This window comes from Rhinatrema bivittatum, chromosome 5, assembly GCF_901001135.1.
Source record: "Rhinatrema bivittatum chromosome 5, aRhiBiv1.1, whole genome shotgun sequence".
NCBI classification, from domain to species: Eukaryota; Metazoa; Chordata; class Amphibia; order Gymnophiona; family Rhinatrematidae; genus Rhinatrema; species Rhinatrema bivittatum.
Window position 1 is genome coordinate 386,227,056 of NC_042619.1, and position 19,878 is coordinate 386,246,933.

Consider the following 19,878-nt stretch of genomic DNA (forward strand, 5'->3'; position numbering starts at 1 on the left):
TAAACTTGGAGAGCGTACCAAAAACACTCCTGAGTGTCTCCTCCTAAAACCAAATCTTCACTGCCACACACTACCCTAGGCTAACCCCCCCCTTGGGCCTCAGGAGCTGTGCATTCCATCAGTCCTCCAGGGGAGGTGCTGTATAGAAAGGTATGCCTCTTTGCAGCTGTCTAACCCAAAGGTTGGGAACTAGGGTCATCTAGTGGGGGCCAGGGGTTTCTACACAAGCATGTGAACTCCAATGTCTCCATGGACTTTTCTTTTGACTATGGATCAATGCTAGCTAAAAAAAATAGGTTACAGAAAATGATGATCGATGGACATTATGCAAAGTAGTATGGATAAGATAATCATATAGTTCTCTGTTAAGAGGTACTCTGAATAATTCTGGTTTTACTTCCATTGAATCTGTGGACTTGGTAGTTCCATCTTCTTAGAGAAATTGAATTATGGGTCCATGGATGCTATGAAAATAAAACAGGACTGGTTCAATTTCTTCCTTTTGATACGGAGCTGTGTAAGCACCATAGATGTGGAAAGGCATGGCGTGCCAAAAGCACTTTAGCTAAGTCTTCTCTAATCAATTCATAAATCATCAGGAATCTGGAATATAATCATTTTTAATGATGAAAGTAAAGGTTATCGGCAACATTTAGGATATAGACATTCTACAAATGGTTATGGATATCTTTAAGAAATGGAAAGATGAGTGACAAATGACATTTAACGTGGACAAATGAATGCCTTGAGAGGCAGCTGAAGAAGGTTGAATTTGATAGACGCCTGTTTTTCCTTTAGGGAAACTTAGTGCTAAATTTTTGTCTATTTGAAAACGTTATACGAGAATATTTTCAGAAACAATGTTGAAGCCCTTTATATGCCAGTAAACAGAGAGCAATTTTTATAAGCCATTTACTCAGGTCAAAGGTTTATTTGAAAACTGCTTAAACCCTTTACCGGGCGAAAAGTGCAAATTGTATTCCACAGCACACACACTTTCAGCTGCACTGAGAGGAAGCACTCCAGGGGCCTGTTCAGGTTGAGGAAGGTGCCTATTGAAAATTACTCTGGAGTAAAAGTATGCACAAAAGCAAAGTCATGCCTACTTCTATACGTGCTTGAGAGATGCATTCCCGGGGGTGGAGTTAGGACAGGAGAAACATCGACATGTGTGCTTTCTAAAATTGACAGCATGCGCCTCGATGCACTGTGGACATTTTTACACCGGCTCCCTTGCAGGGGTAAATGCTGGTGTGCATGCTGCACAAGAGTTTCCACATACCCACTCATTTTCAAAGCTGACTTGTCTGCATAAGTCTGCTTTGAAAATGATACACTCAGACTTCAGCCCGAAGTGCCATGCTATAAAAAAACTGGGCTCCCAGATTGCATTTTCACAGATCTGTTTATTATATTATTTGCCATGGGAAAAAGGTATCCATAGATAAAGCAAGGTGCAAATGTCTACTGATGCTTCTTCCACAGAACAGTTTTCAAAATACATGCTTCCATAGTGGACAATTTCTAAAGTCGTTTCCATGGTAAAACAGTACAGACAGGCCTTGGAAGACTGCCTGGCCTGTCTGTGGATAAAGGTCCACATGCACTGCCACTGTCTGTGTGCCTTTGCCTGCTGGTAAGGTAAGCTATTCTGGGATGGAGTCTGGATGGGGTTAGCACTTACACGAGTACTTTTTGGTTTATATGACATTGGATTCAAATATCGCATAGATTTCTATGCACAGGAGAATCCACAACGAGGGGGTCATGAAATGAGGGTGAAAGGGGGTAGACTCAGGGGTAATCTTAGGAAATATTTCTTTACGGTGAGGATGGTGGATGTGTTGAACAGCCTTCCAGGGGAAGTGGAGGGGACAAAAACAGTGATGAGAATTACAATGCTAAATTAATTGGATGGATGGGCCAAACTGTCTTTTTCTGCCATCATGTGTCTTAAAAAACATGCATGTACCCTTCAGCACACAGTTTCTTAATAACCGCCGTAGCTTATGCATTGCTAAGGCCCACAAGTTACGCCAGTTTTCGAGACAGACTTTTGAAAATAAGTGCACTTTGAAAATGATCCCTAAGAATGCACACAAACTCACCTGCAAAAAGTTACCCTTCCTCTTTAAAATCAAAAGTATGCGTGTAACTCCACCCAGCTTTGCCTCCAAATTGCTTATTTTCTTGTGCACATAAAAATTTGCGTGAAATCAGGTTTTGTGAACACTTTTTTATTCACACAGCCTCTGCATAGTTTTACAGGAAGCCATTTATGCCCATAAACCCATGTTTTATGCGTGGAAATGGCCGTAAAAATAATAATAATAATAATAATAATAATAATAATAATAAAAAGCTCTACACAGCCAAAGCTACTAAATATTGGAAAATGTCAACACATCGGCATAAACCATGAATAAAAATTAACCCACTGATGCATACTGTAATAGCAACAAGTTCTTAAAATGCATACCAGAGATGTCCTGTCATTTTAAAATGCCATGAAAACATTGACGACACATCTTATGCCAGTCTGTATCATGTGCCATCCGAAACACACAAAAAAATGACGACATCATGTCGTCATTTTGTTTCATTCGACAGCTGCTTCTCTTTCAATTCTCAAAGCAGTGGTGGCTTTCTTTTTTTTTCCTTTCAGTGTTTCAGCTGAGCCAGGTGGGAAGGAGAAGGAAAGAGCCAAGATCGATCCTTAGTAAGCATAGCTTGAGCCTGCCAGTCTTGGCTTGCCTTTCCTTTAATCTGAGATAGACAATACAGAAAGACTTTGTCAAAAGGACTTGATGGAGAGTGCTGTAGTGCTGCTTTCAGCTGTTCATGTCGCTGCAGCTGCGGCCCTGCCCTTCTCTCAGTGTCTTGGGGGTGTGATGCCTTTGCTGCTGCTGCTGCTTTGTCTCATAGGTGGTCTATGCCCATCTCCTCTACGCCGCTTCTGCTGTGTTCACTCTGCCCCCTTGTTCAGTGCCTACAGTGACCTGTGGGGAGGAACCTTCAATGCCTGCAAGTTTCATTAAAAACTGCACGGTCAACCACAATGTTGTAGGCAAAGACAGCATGCTCATTGGCTTCTGCCATTATTTTTAGGGGGAAACACTGGAAACCATAATGGGACGACATGACGCGACACAAAATTAATTTTTTTTTTCATACACACACTTATTACATTCTTGCCTTTTGCTGTCACAAATAAAGGCTGCTGGACCACACTAAAGCATATAATACACCATGAGCGAAGAAATGAAAAGGTTATTACTCTCAAAAGAAAAGCCATGGGTTTTCAATATCATCCTGGCACTAAGCAATTTTTATGAACATCTACCATTTACTTGTATCTCTCCCTTCTATTTTATATTACTTTTAATTGCATTGGGTTATAACAACCTTTTTATGGCCTATTACTGCTGCTTTTCCTTGAAGTGAAGTCCATGAGAAGTAGCCAGTCTCACAGCAGCATTCCTTTTATTGTACAGCTTTGGGGGGGAAAAAAAGAGTATTCCTGCTAACAGAAAACAGGCCGATTCCTAAATTGTGTTACTATGCCAGTGCATGAAAGCTGGGTGCAACAGTTTGGGGATTTCCCCTTCAGTATTATTAGCGCATGAAATGAGGAAAAGCAGGGATCTAGAGTGTTAATTCCGGCGAGTAGACCAAACATACTAAGGACACGCGGCAATAACTCAAAAGCAAAGTGGAAGATTTACAGTTTGTTTTGGATGGCATAAATGTCCTAAGTACACAGTGGCGACGTCACGGTATTTACACAATGCATGCAAAGGAAAGTTTCCAGAGTGTAATCCTCCGTTAAATTTATCTTTCCAAACTCTACTGGCTCCTTGTTACAGTCCTGTCACAGTGCTGACGCACTTCTATGAACTTTTAATGTATACGGAAACTTTACTTGTTTTTGATAAGGCATCTTATCTAAGTGCCTTGAATGGAAATAAACAGATGAATCGCTTATGCCCTGGCCTTAGATCAAGGCTTTCTTGTGATACGCTTGCCAAAACTGATAAAAGTGTTACAAAAGTGAAATCTTTATAAGATTACATTCTGTTGCCTCTAATATTGTTCTCCTGTGTGAAACCAATAAAAGAACAGTTTTTCGTATATTTTCTGCAAGTACTAAGAGCAGAATTGCATGATTGTGACAGGAAAAATACAGTAAGATAAGTCTCAACCAAAGAACACTTTAGGATTATTGTGGGAAAATAAGATTATTTTTACCTTGAAACATCAGATAAACGACAGCATTTAAAGGTATCTGTGAAGGGGCCTGTAGACCCTTCATTAATCTATATTCCTCCCATCAGAGGACATATTGACATTGTCAGAGTAGTAAGTGGACCTATGGCATCCTCCTCTAGGCGAGGTCTCAATATAGTGGTCCAGGATGTTGATCAGAGAAACCCACGAATGTTCTTACCTGAAGGTTTGTAGCTGAGAGAGAAATCCAGACTCCCATCTAATCGCAGGATAAGGAGTTTGGGGGAGGGAGGGAGGGAAATCCATTTCTGTCTTCAGATGTCTCCAGAAATCTATAGGGGCTACACAGGAAAATGCCTGTCATGGTGCCTTCTGATACTACACTAGAAGGAGCTGTTCCTGGGATTGGAGAGTATCATTGCTCTGAAGGATTAATACTCTCACCCTGGAAGAAAGACCTACATGAGAGCAGCAAAAAGTGTCAGGTGCTTGTTCAGAGGTACCCAACCATGTGCAAGGCGAGAGCCTTCCTATCTAGCGCCCTGATCTAGTGACCCAAGAGTTCCAGAGGTGCGTAAAAAGGGATAGATTTGAGTAGAAAATCAGATAACCCAAAACAGGAGAGGCAGGGAGATCAGCATCCACCCATGGGAGCCTTAAATCCCAGCAAAAAGAGTGAGGGGATCCCAGGAGGATATGACAGCAAGAATCAGAAATACCCCCATGAAATCTGAGTACTTGTTGAAGGATTTTCCTGCTTAAAGACTGTCTAAATTGAAACTTTCTAATTTCATTTGCTTTAGTACAGTTTATTTTGGAACGCCACTTTTAGGGTCATTTTCCAAGGCGCAATGACCCATTATCGCGTGCATTAGGGCGGCGGCATCGCTGCTGGCGATAAGGTTTTGGACATTATCACCAGCAGTAGCGTGGGAAATAGCGCCACCTTTTAGCGTGGTGCTATGGGGGCGATAGTGTGAGGCATGGCCACACTGCGGCAGGTGAAACCACACTAGCGCCTCCCCTCCGCCCCCTTTACCGCAGTAGCTCATCAATCTTTGGCAATGATGACTCTAGGTCTTTATATGTAGTGTCTCCTTCGTGCTATACCATCTAAACACCTTGAGCCCTGTAGAAAACACTTCCCCCTCATCGGAGGATTCATGCCAAGGTTTGCAGGACTAAGTTAGGACTATACCCTTGTATCAAGTGTGTCCACAGATATATCCTAGGAAAGGGGGTCTATATATAATCAAATAATGTTGCTCAAAACATTCTCGTTTATGTACAGCTAATACATATGGTGACTGAATCATCAAGATTTTCTTACGATGTTTACGTATACTTTGAAGTCTGTCTGAATCTTTTTCCTTAGAGGGCTCAATTCACCCATTTAGAGACCAAAAGGAGTCTCTGACAAGTGGTCATTTGGGAAGGTCGACTGAATATTTTAAATGCCGTTCTAAAGAATGAAGAGGTCAGTCTCGTAAGACTGGAGAGAATGCATAAAAGTCCGATAGTAATGAGCACTCAATGGATCACCTTGGGCCAGCGGGGGCCCCAGACTGTGGACAGGGCCACATTTTCCACCAGCAAGAGAGGGCACATTCCTCCGGGCTCACTGCATCATCGCTGCTTTCAGAATTTCCTTCTCCATTTCTTAGCTGGCCATGAATAAGGATGGGCACCTTACGGCCAGGTCAGCGACCACCGCTGTCTGTCATCCCCCCCTCCCCCACCAAACCCAACGCCAAGGGCAGGAGAGATAAGGGGCGGGGGCAGGGCAGTGCGCGCAGGCTTCGTGGGTACTATAGCCGTCCCTTTCCTACAAAAGAAATGGGAGCTGCATGCCAGGAGCCTCTGCTGCTTCCGCTGGAGGAAGGAACTGGGAGTGCGGCTGTGCGCCTTCTATCAAAGGACAGAAACTGCGCCAGAGATTCCACCACTAGGAAGAGCAGAGAGTGGGTAAGGAGAGGCCTGGGATCCATGCTCTGTTGGGTAAAGGGAGGAATAAAGAGAGGGCGAAGTTGTGCAGGAGCAGAGAACGAGAGACAGAGAGGGAATGAGGAAATAGCGAGAGAAGGGGACAGCGGCATTGAGAGAGAGAGGAGAGATGCAGGGTAGGGAACATGCGGTGTGAAAACAAGAGAAAGGGGACATGCAGAATGGGGGAAACAGAGAAGGCATGGGGCAATGGGAGGGAGAAAAAGAAAGAGAAGGGGCATATGGGGGGGGGGAGAGGGGTCAGCTGGTGCCAATTTTTAGAAAAACTGCAGTAGAATGGGAAGGCGTGGGGCTTTCTCATGCATTTTCCCTTGTCCCACATTGGAACTTGTACGGCACAGAAGTGCCCGCGCCATCGGGCCTGTCGTGGTGTAGGAGCCAGACCGCACAGCCTGTGGATTCTGCCAAAGGAGGAAGGAGGTGCATCGTGGTTGTGAGCGTAGGCTGGGGTGGGATCCAGAGCCACGAGGGACAGATATTGCTGTGCAAAGAGAAGGGGAAAAGGGTGTGGGGATCCTGAGCCGGAGGTGGAGGAGAGAGAAAGAGGTGGATGGATGCTGCTGGATGGGGGGGAAAGAGAGGGAGAGACAGGAAGTCTTGTATATTTGAAGTCTGTAAAATGTGTGAAGAATCTCCCACCATTCTCCCAGCTCTGGATTTCTGGGAGGGGGGGGGGGTACTTCTCATGCCTCCTGGGGGTCTTTTCTAAATTTAGTGCCCTAGGTAACCGAAAGATTAAATCCAGCCTCGGCTGTGGAATATATTGTATTAAAATATGCATATGCTCCCTCGTTCCTTTTCGGACGTGCAAGGTCACTTTGATTGCATTAGTCACTTATAGAAAAAGGCAGCGGAAGCCCGCGAAGCACGTTTGATCAATGATATCAATGTGAGCAGAAGGCAATCAGCCAAAAACGCTGGCCCGTGCAGCAATGACAAGCATACGCCTCATTTGCCTACTTCTCAACACTTATTCAACCTTGCTCTGTAGCATATAATGGGGGGAGCAAGAACAGAGAGAATACCATCCCACCTACAAACTCTTAGCAAGGATGAAAAAAAACCCACCATTCAGAACTATGATACTGATTAGTAAAAGAAAACCCCAAAACAGAACATTTTGAAGTTTACACTCTCCTTGTGTTTTATATTCAGCTTTTTAGCGCTTCAGAGCAGATTGCATTCTGGTATTGAAGGGGTATTTCAGACGGCTCAAAATGGGAAAACAGCTTTAGTAAATAGGCCCCGAAGTTTCTACCTGAGGCAACGGAGGATGAAGTGACTTGCCCAAGGAGCACCAGCGAACCTTCGTTTCCCTGGGTTGCAGCCTCCGCGCTAGTAACCACTAGGATCCGCCACCACCCTAAGTGATTGTTATGATGATAAAGGAACACTGAGAGGTCCATTTTCAGTTGCTGTGTGGCTCGGCCAGTTAGCTGGACAAAATTATCTGGTTTATCTGTCTATATGCTCAGCTGCACAGCCACACCACTGAATATATCAGGTCTACAAGATAGCCAGACTTAGCCGGATAACTTACTTGCTTCTCCCAGTTTCGCCCCCAGGACGCCCTTAACATATCTGGCTACATTTTAACTGGGTAAAAAGTTATCCAGCTAGAGTTTAGCTGCATAAGTACCCAAATATTAATTTAGCCAAAAAACTCTGGAGGTATCTGTCGAAATGTTTCTGAATATGGACTTCTGACTGTTCAGAAAGCAAAGCATACATCTGAAGGAGCAATACAGTTTGCCAATGTGTTGATGGCCTGAGGGCTCAGGTAGTCTTAGCACTGGAAGTGCCATGAAAAAAGATGCCCTTTTTGCCCATATGTTCCATGCCAGGGGGCACTTTTAACAGAACAGCACCTAGGAAAGAAAAAGAAAGTACAGGAACATCAGTACAGGAACACAGACATCCATATCTAACATCCTTCTCTGCTCTGTCATGGTGCCACTTACATATGACACTTCTTCACACCTACCAGGAAGCTCATAGGTAAAGTATAACTTTACTATGTGAGCTCTCTAGGATGCAGCCCTAGGATCAGATCCTTCAGCATCCTGAGCTATCTCATCATCCATCATCCCTTTTCCCTGCAATCACAGCTAATTACTCCAGCCAGGGAAAATGGTGCCAGACACTCATGTTGTGTAGCATGCAACATAGAGCTTGCTGACTTTGGCAGGAGCCAAGGGGTAGAAAGCTTGATGCGTAGTCCAGTGAGTGAAACCAGCCTCTCACCAGTCCAAAGGTACTCTCAAAGAGACCCTGACAGAGTGATGAGACTAAGGCCCAATGGGAGAATCCAGTTAGCAGCTAGGCCAATAGTGGAACACCGTTGAGTATGACAAGCTAGGAATACATCTTTTGTTTCACCGAAGTGTTCATTGGTTCCAGCATTCACCCAACAGTACTACAACACCAGGATTGCAAGAAAATATGTACTCTATATAACACGTATTCAGTCTTAATGGCATGAACCAGAAAACTTGACCACATCTGTCAAAAGCTAGAGATGGTCTCAGCAAACTGTGAAAATGCTGAAGCCTGCAGGAGATGGCTTCTTGCTCCATGGAGGAAACAAGTCTACATAATACAATCAGTAATTATCATCATACTAGGGAAGCAAAATATCTCATAGAAGTTCTTTTGCAGCTTTCTCCTCTCTCACTTACTGCTGGATATATAGGCAGCATGTAGAAGAGCATGATCTCCAGAAAAGAGTAAATACCTCTGGAGAGTCGTGTTTCCTGATATCCTCAGGTAGGGATTAGTAGCCAAAAATGCCAAGCTGTCATTACTTTCATCTCCAAAAGTATATAGAGGTAGAAATCCACACTCAGTACAATAGCGAGAGGAAGGGTAATGTGGTATAAAGTCAAGTCCCTGGGGGACATCTTAACTTTTATAATGTAAACAATTTAATACGCAGGAGTGTCTTCATTAATTAAAGTGTTTATAAGTATCTAACTTAACTGAAAGATTGATTTTCTTCAAGGGACTTTATTACTTTCATCTCAATAGGGTGGGCAGTACAAGAGAGCAGGCATTCACGTAACTTATCACACAATTAGGAGATGAAAGCACTAGTCGACTTGAATCTTTGTCAGGCACTCTCACTCTCTCTCTCTTTTTCTCTTACCCAGTTCATCTAAATTGGCCCAGGATTGAAAAATTCTGCTATAGGTATTTCATCATCCTCTCTACAATGGGGCCGATACAATTATGTGCACTGAAAGCAGGCGCTGACTTTTCAGCACCTGCTTTTTTAACGCACGCATGGCGCCCGCAAGGGGGGGAGCCATGCAATATGGAAATTAGGGGATCGTTCTAGGAAGGAGGCACTAGGGTCACTTGCGCGACTATAGCGCCTCCTTCCTAACCTGACCCACCGCGGCTGCTGGTTATGAAGCCCGCGCTGGTAAACTTGGCCTCGGTTTTCATAACCTGCCTGTCTGCCATTAATAAAAACGGATGCCGAGTTTATCGGCGGCCATTTTCATTACTGGCAGATGGCCAGTTATGAAAAGTATATATTTATACATTTATCTTTTTGCATTCGGAGTGAATGAGTACTAGGTTCATTCACATGCATTTGCATGTGATGAGCGCTATCTCATTCACTCCGCATCGGACGCGCGTTAAATAGGCGCTAATCCCCCTATTGCATTAGGGGGTGGATTAGTGCCTATTTATCCCGCGTCCGACTGCAGGTTATACAGTGCACTCAGCTGTGTAGCTCAGAAACACATTCATCTTATCTATACCAAGTGAAAACAAAAGCACAACCTTCTTGTTTTATAAAATATGCAGGTGATTGTGAAAAATTAACACGTGCTGCATTTCAGGTAGAGATGTGAATCGTGTGATCGATCGTCTTAACGATCGATTTCGGCTTGGGGGGGGGAGGGAATCGGATCGTCGCAGTTTTGTTTTTGTAAATATCGTGTAAATCGTAAATTGGGGGAGGGCGGGAAAAACGGCACACTAAAACATCCCTAAAACCCACCCCGACCCTTTAAAATAAATCCCCCACCCTCCCGAACCCCCCCAAAATGCCTTAAATTACCTGGGGTCCAGAGCGGGGGTCCCGGTGTGATCTTTTACTCTCAGGCCTGCGGTGCGTTGTAGAAATGGTGTTTCTAGTAATCATTAGTTTATGTATCTCTTTTTCAGGGAATGTGTACAATTCCAAGGGGCCTTAAAGGAATTTCTTAAATGTGGCTGGCTTCTCAGACCTTTTCCTAACTCTTCTGTCGTCAAGGGGTGGGTTTTTTTCTGTGGGAGGAAGGCTAACCTTCTAGGCCCGGGCAATGGAAACCTTCTCTGGGCGTGTATTACTCTTGCTGTTTGGAACAGGTACCTGGACAGGCTGGACTAATTGGATAAGTGTTCAAAATAATATTTACTGATATTAAAATTGTAGGTAAATCAATAAAATGAAATAATATAGTGTCCAGACGCATTTGGTTTGTCAATCTGGTAGCTGGGTATCCTTCTGTGGATGTGTCCCTTGATACTGGAACTGTTCATCCATCCATGATATAGAATGAATGTGTCCCAAGGTGGCCGGGGTATCCTAACCAGAGTGGAAGTCCCCTTTCCCCACAGTATCTGATCTCCAGCTGAGCACTCCTGAACTTCACCTGTCTGTGTCCCGTGTCCCAGGGTGGAAACTCCATTTCGGAGTCTCCAGATCTTCTCTTCGAAAGAATAACTCTTACTGGGAAAAGAAGGAGGGGCAGCAAAATACCTTTCCTTCCCACTCGATAGAAGAATACCAAAAAGGATTTCTCTGGCAGGGCACTGCAAACTCCTCTCGATGGGTCAAAACGGTTTACAGGTCCTTCCTGCACCTCTGGAGAGGGGTTCTCAGCCTCTTAGAAGGTGAAGGTCAAAACAACAAAATTCCTACTAGTCAGTCAAGAAAAATGACAGAAAAAACCTCACAGTTTCCCTCTTTGTCCCTCCAGCCTATCACCAAGACTGACGAGCAGTGCCTCTTACTTTCTTTGCTAAGCTGAGAGCCTAACTTTGGAGACTGAAACACATTTTTCCTTCTTGAACTCCTTCTTGAACTCAAAACTGCCTCCTTGTCACATGGGCTAGCTCTCCCCCCCCCCCCCCTTATGCTTAAAAGGACCTCCCATTCCTGCAAGCCTCGTGTAGAAGTGCAGTATTGAAAAACATATCCCTTATACAGATATCTAAACAAGGACTGTGGTCTAGGGCCATCTAGTGGAGACCAAGGTGTCTCTACAATTAAAAATATTACAAAATGGCTTCAAAATGGGACCTTTCAAAGAAAATAAAGTGCAGCATGGCTCCCATGATTTTCTACGAAAAGAAAAGACAAGAAAACTGGCCCTTTTTTTACCCTATAGAAGACAATGGAATGCAGGATAAATACTCTGCTCTGAGCAGAAGTAGATATATTCAGGGTAGAGAGTTCCAGGAGATTAGTTAATGTCGCACAGGTCTGCGGATGATAAACATCTTTCCCCCATCCTATAGGCCAGGTTGGAGGTAGAGCAGAGAGCACTGGCGAAACCTCTGTGGTGAGTCCACCTCCTCTGTACCCCTGAATAACCCTGGATATCCGAAATAAATTATTTTACAAAAGTTGGTATATGGTGAAACCCAAATAACAGTCACTGTTCAGAAAGTCGAGGCCCAAATCAACAGGGGGTGCATTAAGCCCTAGGTTTTGGACCACTTGGTGTCAAAGGCTAATATTATGTAAGCCAAAAGTGTTGGTGACCTGGAAGGAAGAAAGCCAGTGACTTTACATTGCAGACTGATACTGACTTCAACCCTTATTTCATAAAAACTATTTTGTTGGCCTATGTAGATTTTGAGAATGTTTCAAAATAAAAAGGTTTTGCCTATTTTTTTAATGGAGTTTAATATTTCTGGGGTAATGTATAACAACAAAAATTGACCTTTTTCTCATTAAATTTAAATTTGTTTCAGACTGCAAATATTCACAAGTAAACTGAATAAAAGGAATACAGACCATACAAGATACTCCCTGACTCTTAAAATCATCCTGAGGTAGTCTGCTACAAACCAAAGAATCACAGTTAGTATCCAAGTTAGGTCATTGATTTCTGACATCTCTACTCCTACTACAAAACTACCAGTAGCAGAAATAGTAACATTTATTCTCTTCTTGGCTTTATATAATACTCTTTAAAAAAAAATGAAACCATCACTTATCCAAAAAACGTGGTTTGAGCTGAAAGAAGTAAATAGAAAAAAGAAGATAGACAATATCTACTGGATGCCATGACTTGCCTGAAACTTCAAATTTATAAATAATACAATACGTTGGAGAATCTCCCTACTGAATTGTAGCAAAAAATATAAGCCGCATACAGTTGGACAAGGTTTGAATAGAAAATAACCTTTTGCTCCTCAGGAAAGTACTTCAGTGATACGGTAGTCACATGTGTTGCGGCTAAAATTGCACAAGTGCCTATTACTTTTGTGCTTTGTGGTTGGTTTTCATAGGATTATGCTGATGTGCTGTTGCCAGAGGAAAATAATCAAACTTTCACTGATAAAAATTAACATCATTTTCCCTTAGATTTACCAGAAGATGATGGAAATTCCAGATTATCAGCTAACACAACAACAAATTCATCTCCTCAGCGGAAAAGGGAGTGTCAAACCAGTCAGGTAAATTCTCCAGAATTTATGATGTATTCATTGAATCATTGCAAATTATAAATTCATTGTAGATTTATTTATTTGCATCTTTTAGAAACCGCTTACCCAACCAATGCAGGCTGCCCAAAAAGGCATAACATTTTTAAATACAATAATAAAATTAAGACTTTTCTAAGTATGAGAAATATGTTTTTATTTTATTTTAAAATGTTTATATACCGCCTTTACAAATGACATTTTATCAAAACGGTTTACAGTAATAAAATAAAAGAATAAATATAAATTAAAAAAGAAATAGGAAAAAAATTACAAAAACTGGTTAATATAAACAAAATAAGAAACTTTACATTTATAAAAAGCAACAGTAAAAGAACTAGTATCTAAAGAAACTGCAGATGTTATGTGTGTTTTGGAGGCAGAGAGGGGACTTTTATTTTTTTATATTAGATATATATATTATTTAAATATAAATATTTATTTATTTATATATTTTATATATGTTTTATTTATATTGACCAGTTAGATAAGAATGCTGTCATGGACAAATGCAACTACACAAGTTTGTAATCTTCAAAGAAAGCTTGTTTGGCTGGCTCACTGGCAGCATTGCCTGTCGACATGTGGGAGATCGAGGTTGGGTTCCTGGACCTCACTTCTCATCAGGTTGGCAGGGGTTCAGAATGCCGTAACAAAGTTACAGCTATTGCTGAAGGGGGATCAAGGTCATTGCACAGCTGCGACACTGTTAGCTAGGATTCCAAGTTCACGTGCATCCAGGCTCCAAAGGCAGCCGCTGTCTTTGGCCCTCCAATGAGGAGAGTTGCTGACAAGAAGAAGCTACTTCTACCCTTTGCCTGTAAATCATTCCACCCCCTCAGCTTTTACCACCTCCTCTCTCAGATGCAATGGAGTTCATTTTTATTTTTTAAACCTTCAGTTCCAAAAATCAGGTTTCTAAATTTAGGGGCATTTTCAGCCAGATTCAGAACCTTAGAGGTAGATTTTCAAAGGACGTGCATGCAGAAAAAAAGCCTGTGCGCTTGCAAAATGGCACACACGCGAGCATTTGCTATCTTATAAAAACAGCAATGTCCGCGCGTACACCAGGGACCACAAGTAAAACTGCACCTACGATAAAAAGGGGCATTCCAGGGAGGGGCCGACATGTATGTATGGAAGTTGCTATTTTAAAACCAGCTAAAATGGCACGCCTAAGCCTTTTACTTGCATATATTTTCTGCTGCTCGGTATCAGGTGTGAGTGATCGTAAACATTGTAAAAGTGAAAAAATAACAGGGTAAAAGGGTCTCGTTGGGCCTTTAGGCTGAAGAGCCAGGAGGGTCTTCACAATCTGCAGATGGACTGGGTGCACTGATAGTTGGCCAAACGGCTTATTTCTCTGTCACGCACATGTTCTAAAATCCCCTGGCGTATGCGTGTGAAAGCCGAATTATGGGGGCAGGGTTAAAAGCATCAAATTAATGGGATTAAATCAACACTTGTGTGCTTATAAAATTGGAAGTACAAATATGCAAGAATATGAGCCGTGCAAACTAATCCGACCTAATTTTCAATTTATTTGGCTCAGTAGCGCCTTTCCCGCTACTTAGACGGACAAATTTGAACTTATTTGGATAAGTAGTGGCACTCGTCCGGCTACATTCAGACTTTTCTGGCAAAGCAGCAGCAGATCCGCATAGCCAGAAAAGTCTTAAAAGCCCTACTTGTCCGTCTAAGGTAGCACTTTCCGGACTTATCCGGCTACATGCCGCTACTTAGCTGAAGCTGCACAGCTCGTGGTTTTTTAGATACGTGAGCCCACGTGCGCGAATATGCACTCGTATTTTATAACCTGCGTGTATCACTTGCGCTCAGGATATAAAATGCAGCAGTAAATTACCGTGCAACCATTATGCACGCGAATATGGGCACACGCCATCAGTTTTGAAAGTTAGCGTCCCTAAATTTAGGCACCTAAAACTTAGGGATCTAAATATAGGCCTGCAATTCCTTTTCCTAGATTTAAGCACCTAAGTTAGGGCTCCGATGGTGACAATTAGGGTTAAGTGCCTCTCTTTTAGCCTTGCACTAGTTTTTCCCTGAGCTCTCTACTTTTTTACGAACCTAAATTCAGGTACCTGGTGTTCACCTCTCCTCAGTTTTCAAATGGGCCATAAAGGTGTCCAGTTCTCAAATAAGACAACTAAACTCTTTCAAAATTGACTCCCATATGATTTATGATTATTTTTAACGTCCACCTTCTCTTCAGAAGCAGATTTATAAAAAAAAAAAAAAGAGTTTCAGTTCAAAGCTAGTGACAGGTTACAGCCAGCATACACTGTGACGGCAATTTTCAGTAAGTCAAATAGATGCAAAGTATGAGTGGTATCGTGCACCTATGAGCTAATTTTCAAAAAGAAATAGTTGGGCAGTTTTTTGTTTTGTTTTTTCTTCAATTGGCATAATGGTATGCAGTTTTGTTTTGTGTTTTAATATCTGTGTAGCTTGCATTTCCTGTTTCTGTGGGTTGACTATATGCTGTAAAAGACAAGGATCCCTTTGAAAATGAAATATATATTCATAATCCATATCTTCCTTTCTCAAATGAGCCTTGCCTCCTAGAATGCTGAAGGTTTCAGCAGCTAAATACCGCCGCCTGGTGGATCCACAAAGCTGTACTTAGCAGCTGTGTCTGAGAGAGTTTACTAAGCTAGAGATCTAGGCGTCTATCTTCAGATTTAAAACTTGCATCCCTTTGAAAATTGTCCTCAGTATTTCTTTTTTAAACGAAAAGCCAGGTGCTTTTGACCTAAGGTAGCAGCTGCAGGATTATTTTATGTGATGGTTATTTCTTGCTTGGGGCAGCAGTAACATCTTTTCTAAAACTAGTTGTGGCCTGAAGAAGAGCAAAGTTTACCCATCATGCAGATGACTGGGATCAGACAAGTGAATAGAATTATTCAAAGTTGTTAAAACAGCAGTGGATTGTGAGGAACTGCAGAAGGACCTTATGAGACTAGGAGACTGGGCATCTGATTTTCACGTGAAATTTAAAATGGAAAAGTGCAGAGTGATGTGTATATGGGGGAAAAAAAATCCTATCTTAAATGTACACAATGCTGTGTTCTATATTAGGACTCATCAGCAATGAAAGAAGTGAGGAGTTCTTGTAGACAATACATAAGAACATAATATAAGAACATGCCATACTGGGTCAGACCAAGGGTCCATCAAGCCCAGTATCCTGTTTCCAACAGTGGCCAATCCAGGCTATAAGAACCTGGCAAGTACCCAAAAACTAAGTCTATTCCATGTAACCATTGCTAATGGCAGTGGCTATTCTCTAAGTGAACTTAATTGCAGGTAATGGACTTCTCCTCCAAGAACTTATCCAATCCTTTTTTAAACACAGCTATACTAACTGTACTAACCACATTCTCTGGCAACAAATTCCAGAGTTTAATTGTGCGTTGAGTAAAAAAGAACTTTCTCCGATTAGTTTTAAATGTGCTACACACTAACTTCATGGAGTGCCCCCTAGTCTTTCTATTATCCGAAAGAGTAAATAACCGATTCACATCTACCTGTTCTAGACCTCTCATGATTTTAAACACCTCTATCATATCCCCCCTCAGCCGTCTCTTCTCCAAGCTGAAAAGTCCTAACCTCTTTAGTGTTTCCTCATAGGGGAGTTGTTCCATTCCCCTTATCATTCTGGTTGCCCTTCTCTGTTCCTTCTCCATCACAACTATATCTTTTTTGAGATGTGGCGACCAGAATTGTACACAGTATTCATGGTGCGGTCTCACCATGGAGCGATACAGAGGCATTATGACATTTTCTGTTTTATTCACCATGCCCTTTCTAATAATATATTAACATCCTCAGCTCGGTGTGCAGCAGCAGTCAGAAAAGAATGTTGAGATTATCCGAAACTATTGTATTGTGATTGTATCTTCAGGATTGTGTGCTATCCTGCTCATCCCATCTCAGAAAGACATAGCAGAACTCAAAAAGGTACAGAGGAGTGCAAGAAAAGTGGTCAAAGGCGTGGAATGGCTTCCAGATCAGAAGGGGCTGAGAGAAGGCATAATAGAAGTTCATAAAATAATAAGTGGGTTGGAGCAGGTTTATAAAGGATGGTCATGTACTCTTTCAAATAATACAAAACAATTAATAATCAGCAGATTTAAAATAATTGCAGAAAGTTCTTTTTCACTTAACTGAAGAATCTGTTGCCAGAGATTATGGTCAAGGTGGGGTTTAGAAGAGGTCTGGATTAAGTTCCTGGAGAAAAAGTCCTTAAAGCATTATAAGCAAATGCTAGGCCTGCGAGTGAGTAACAAGAAACTGATTTACTTTTTGAGATCTAATGGGTACTTGTGAGCCAGACTGACCATTGTCAGACAGCATGACCTTGGGTCTGACCCAGTATGGCATTTCTTATGTTCTTATGACTGTAAATACATCTGTGGGGTTTAACTTCTACTGGTCTGGTAAACTGCAATATTATTAACCTCCTAAAAATCAGAAGTCTCACACTGATGACTAGATTTATAAAGGTATCATTCTAATTTCACACTCATGAGGATTTTGTGTATCTCTATTCAGGCAACAAGCTGGAATAATGTTATAATAAGAGCAACCTATGAAATATCTTAGCGGTCAGTTTTAAAAGCTGGGCATGTGCCAGAGTCAGGAGGACGCGTGCCCATGCAGGACATGTGCGCCTGCACCAGACTGCAAAAGCCGCCTGCATGGGCAGGCATCTCCCAATATGTGAATATCTCAGTCCGATTCAAAAAGGGGGCAAGGTGCTGGCGTTCTAGGGCAGGACCAAGAGAGATATGCGTGCAAATAGTTACACGCCTGGGTACGCGCCCAGGCCCAGGGCCGTATAACATTTACTTCTGCTATGAAAAAGAGGCATAACTTTAAATAAAAAAAGGCATTTCTGGGGGGGGGGGGGGGGGGGGGTTCTACTGTCTGGGGTAACTGGGGGGAGGGGAACTACAGGCCATTAAACCAGGGGGGGTTTTGGAGGAACCAGCTCTACACTGCGCAAACTGGTGGACAAACTGGTGAAACCGGTCATGATGTGGACACGCGCCAGTTATAAAATTTACCCCCCACACACACACTTACACGGCTCAGATCCAAATGTGCGTGGCTGTGCAAAATAGGGTGCACGCATGCACCCGCCTATACTATTTTATAACATATGAGCGTATGCTATAATTAGCTGTGCCTACTGGGCATGCACCAACGCACACGTGCCCGCATGCCCCTTTGAAAGTTACCATCCCTGAAAGGACCCCGTGGGACAGGGAACTCTGTGCAATTCTTCTCCCTTCCTGTGCTACAGGAAGAGGATCTTTGGGTCCACGATGACTCCTATATCATTTAAAGACTCCGAGAGGGGGGGATCCCTGGCCTTGCGCTGACCACATGACACAGAATCCTGCCTGTGTTGCGTGTCAGCTGTTTTCACAGTGGCTGCTGTAATAGCTACTGCAGATATCTTTTTTTGTTTCTTCATTTTTATATTGTGTGTAGTGTTTTCCAAAAAATGCTAACTTTTCAGTAAGGCTATGGCTTTTATTTTTTTTCAAGAGACATCTTAAATCATATCGGTAGGGCAATGGAAAGTATTTTAAGTATCTACACAAACAAGGTGAATCCCTTATAAATCCATAGATAGGAAAAAGTTCAGCATCACTTAGGGAGAATTTATCATTTTTCAAACAGAATGATGAAACTCCATTTTATTTATCTTTTTTTATTTAAGAAGTATTTGTTATTCAAATTCTACAAATATAGAAACAAGGTACAATAAAACATCCATAAAAATCAATACAAATAAACATTCTACCACCAAAACAAAAACAGAGCATAAAATAAGTAAATGGACAGACTGTATAAAAGAATAATTTTCAGGCCAAATAGAGAAAGGTCACAAATAGTGAACAGAGAAGATGAGAATAGAACATAAGAAATTGCCATACTGGGTCAGACCAAGGGTCCATCAAGCCCAGTATCCTGTTTCCAACAGTGGCCAATCCAGGCTATAAGAACCAAGTTTGTTTCATTGGGGGCTTTTTTTCATTTTTTATTGATTTCAGCAAATGTGCGTGCTGTTTGAAATGGTGCGGAGGATTTGAGATAATGTACAGGATTTGAGAACAGTACACTATTTGCTGAAAGAAAAAGAAAAATAATCTACAGTTCAGCATTTTTGTTTTGTTTTGTTTGGAAATGAAACAAAATAAGGGTGTGTGTTGTTGTGTTTTTCATTTTATTTTCAAATTAATGCATTTCCCTAACACACACCCTGCACTGATTCCATCTCTCTCGTACCCACATCAACATATGCACAAGCACCCAATACTGATCCCCTCCCTGGCCCCTCCCAAACCACTCTCTTACTCTCCTCCCAATGATAATCCACATCACCCCCCCCAGCTGACCCCCCCCCCTCAGTAGAATGAAAGAACAGAAAAGCCACTATACTTGGTCAGAACAAAGGTCCAGCAAGTCCAGTATCCTGTTCGTGGCAGTGGCCAATCCAAGTCACAAGTACCTGGCAGGATCCCAAATAGCATAGATTCTGTGCTGCTCACACCCAGGAATAAGCAATTACACCAGTATAAACTGGTGCTCTATTCCCTTTTTCCCAGATTAACGCATGGTGCCTGTGCCTTACCTTGTAAGCCTTGCAGTTCTGTTGCTTTAATATTATTTTTATATATAATGCCACGCCGCCTCCCTTTCTACCTACCTACCTAGCCCTTCCTGAAATCATTGTAGCCCGGCGTAACTGTTTCCCGGTCATGGTTTTCTGTGACAGCCACTACATGCAGGTCAGCTTCTCCATGAATGTTTCTTTATTTCCCATAGTATGGGCGTTAGTATACATACCTTTCCAGATATTTTAATTTTTTTGCCAATTCTATGCAAGTATTTAATGTTGTT

At 42.2% G+C, this 19,878-nt stretch overlaps 1 protein-coding gene across 1 annotated transcript in view; it reads left to right on the plus strand.

Moving 5' to 3' along the window:
- LOC115092485 (unconventional myosin-XVI-like) overlaps positions 1-19,878 on the plus strand; it is a 507,378-nt gene that overhangs the window by 450,316 nt on the left and 37,184 nt on the right. Inside the window, 1 exon segment of the mRNA XM_029603325.1 lies at positions 12,824-12,915. Coding sequence (XP_029459185.1) covers positions 12,824-12,915 — 92 coding nt within the window.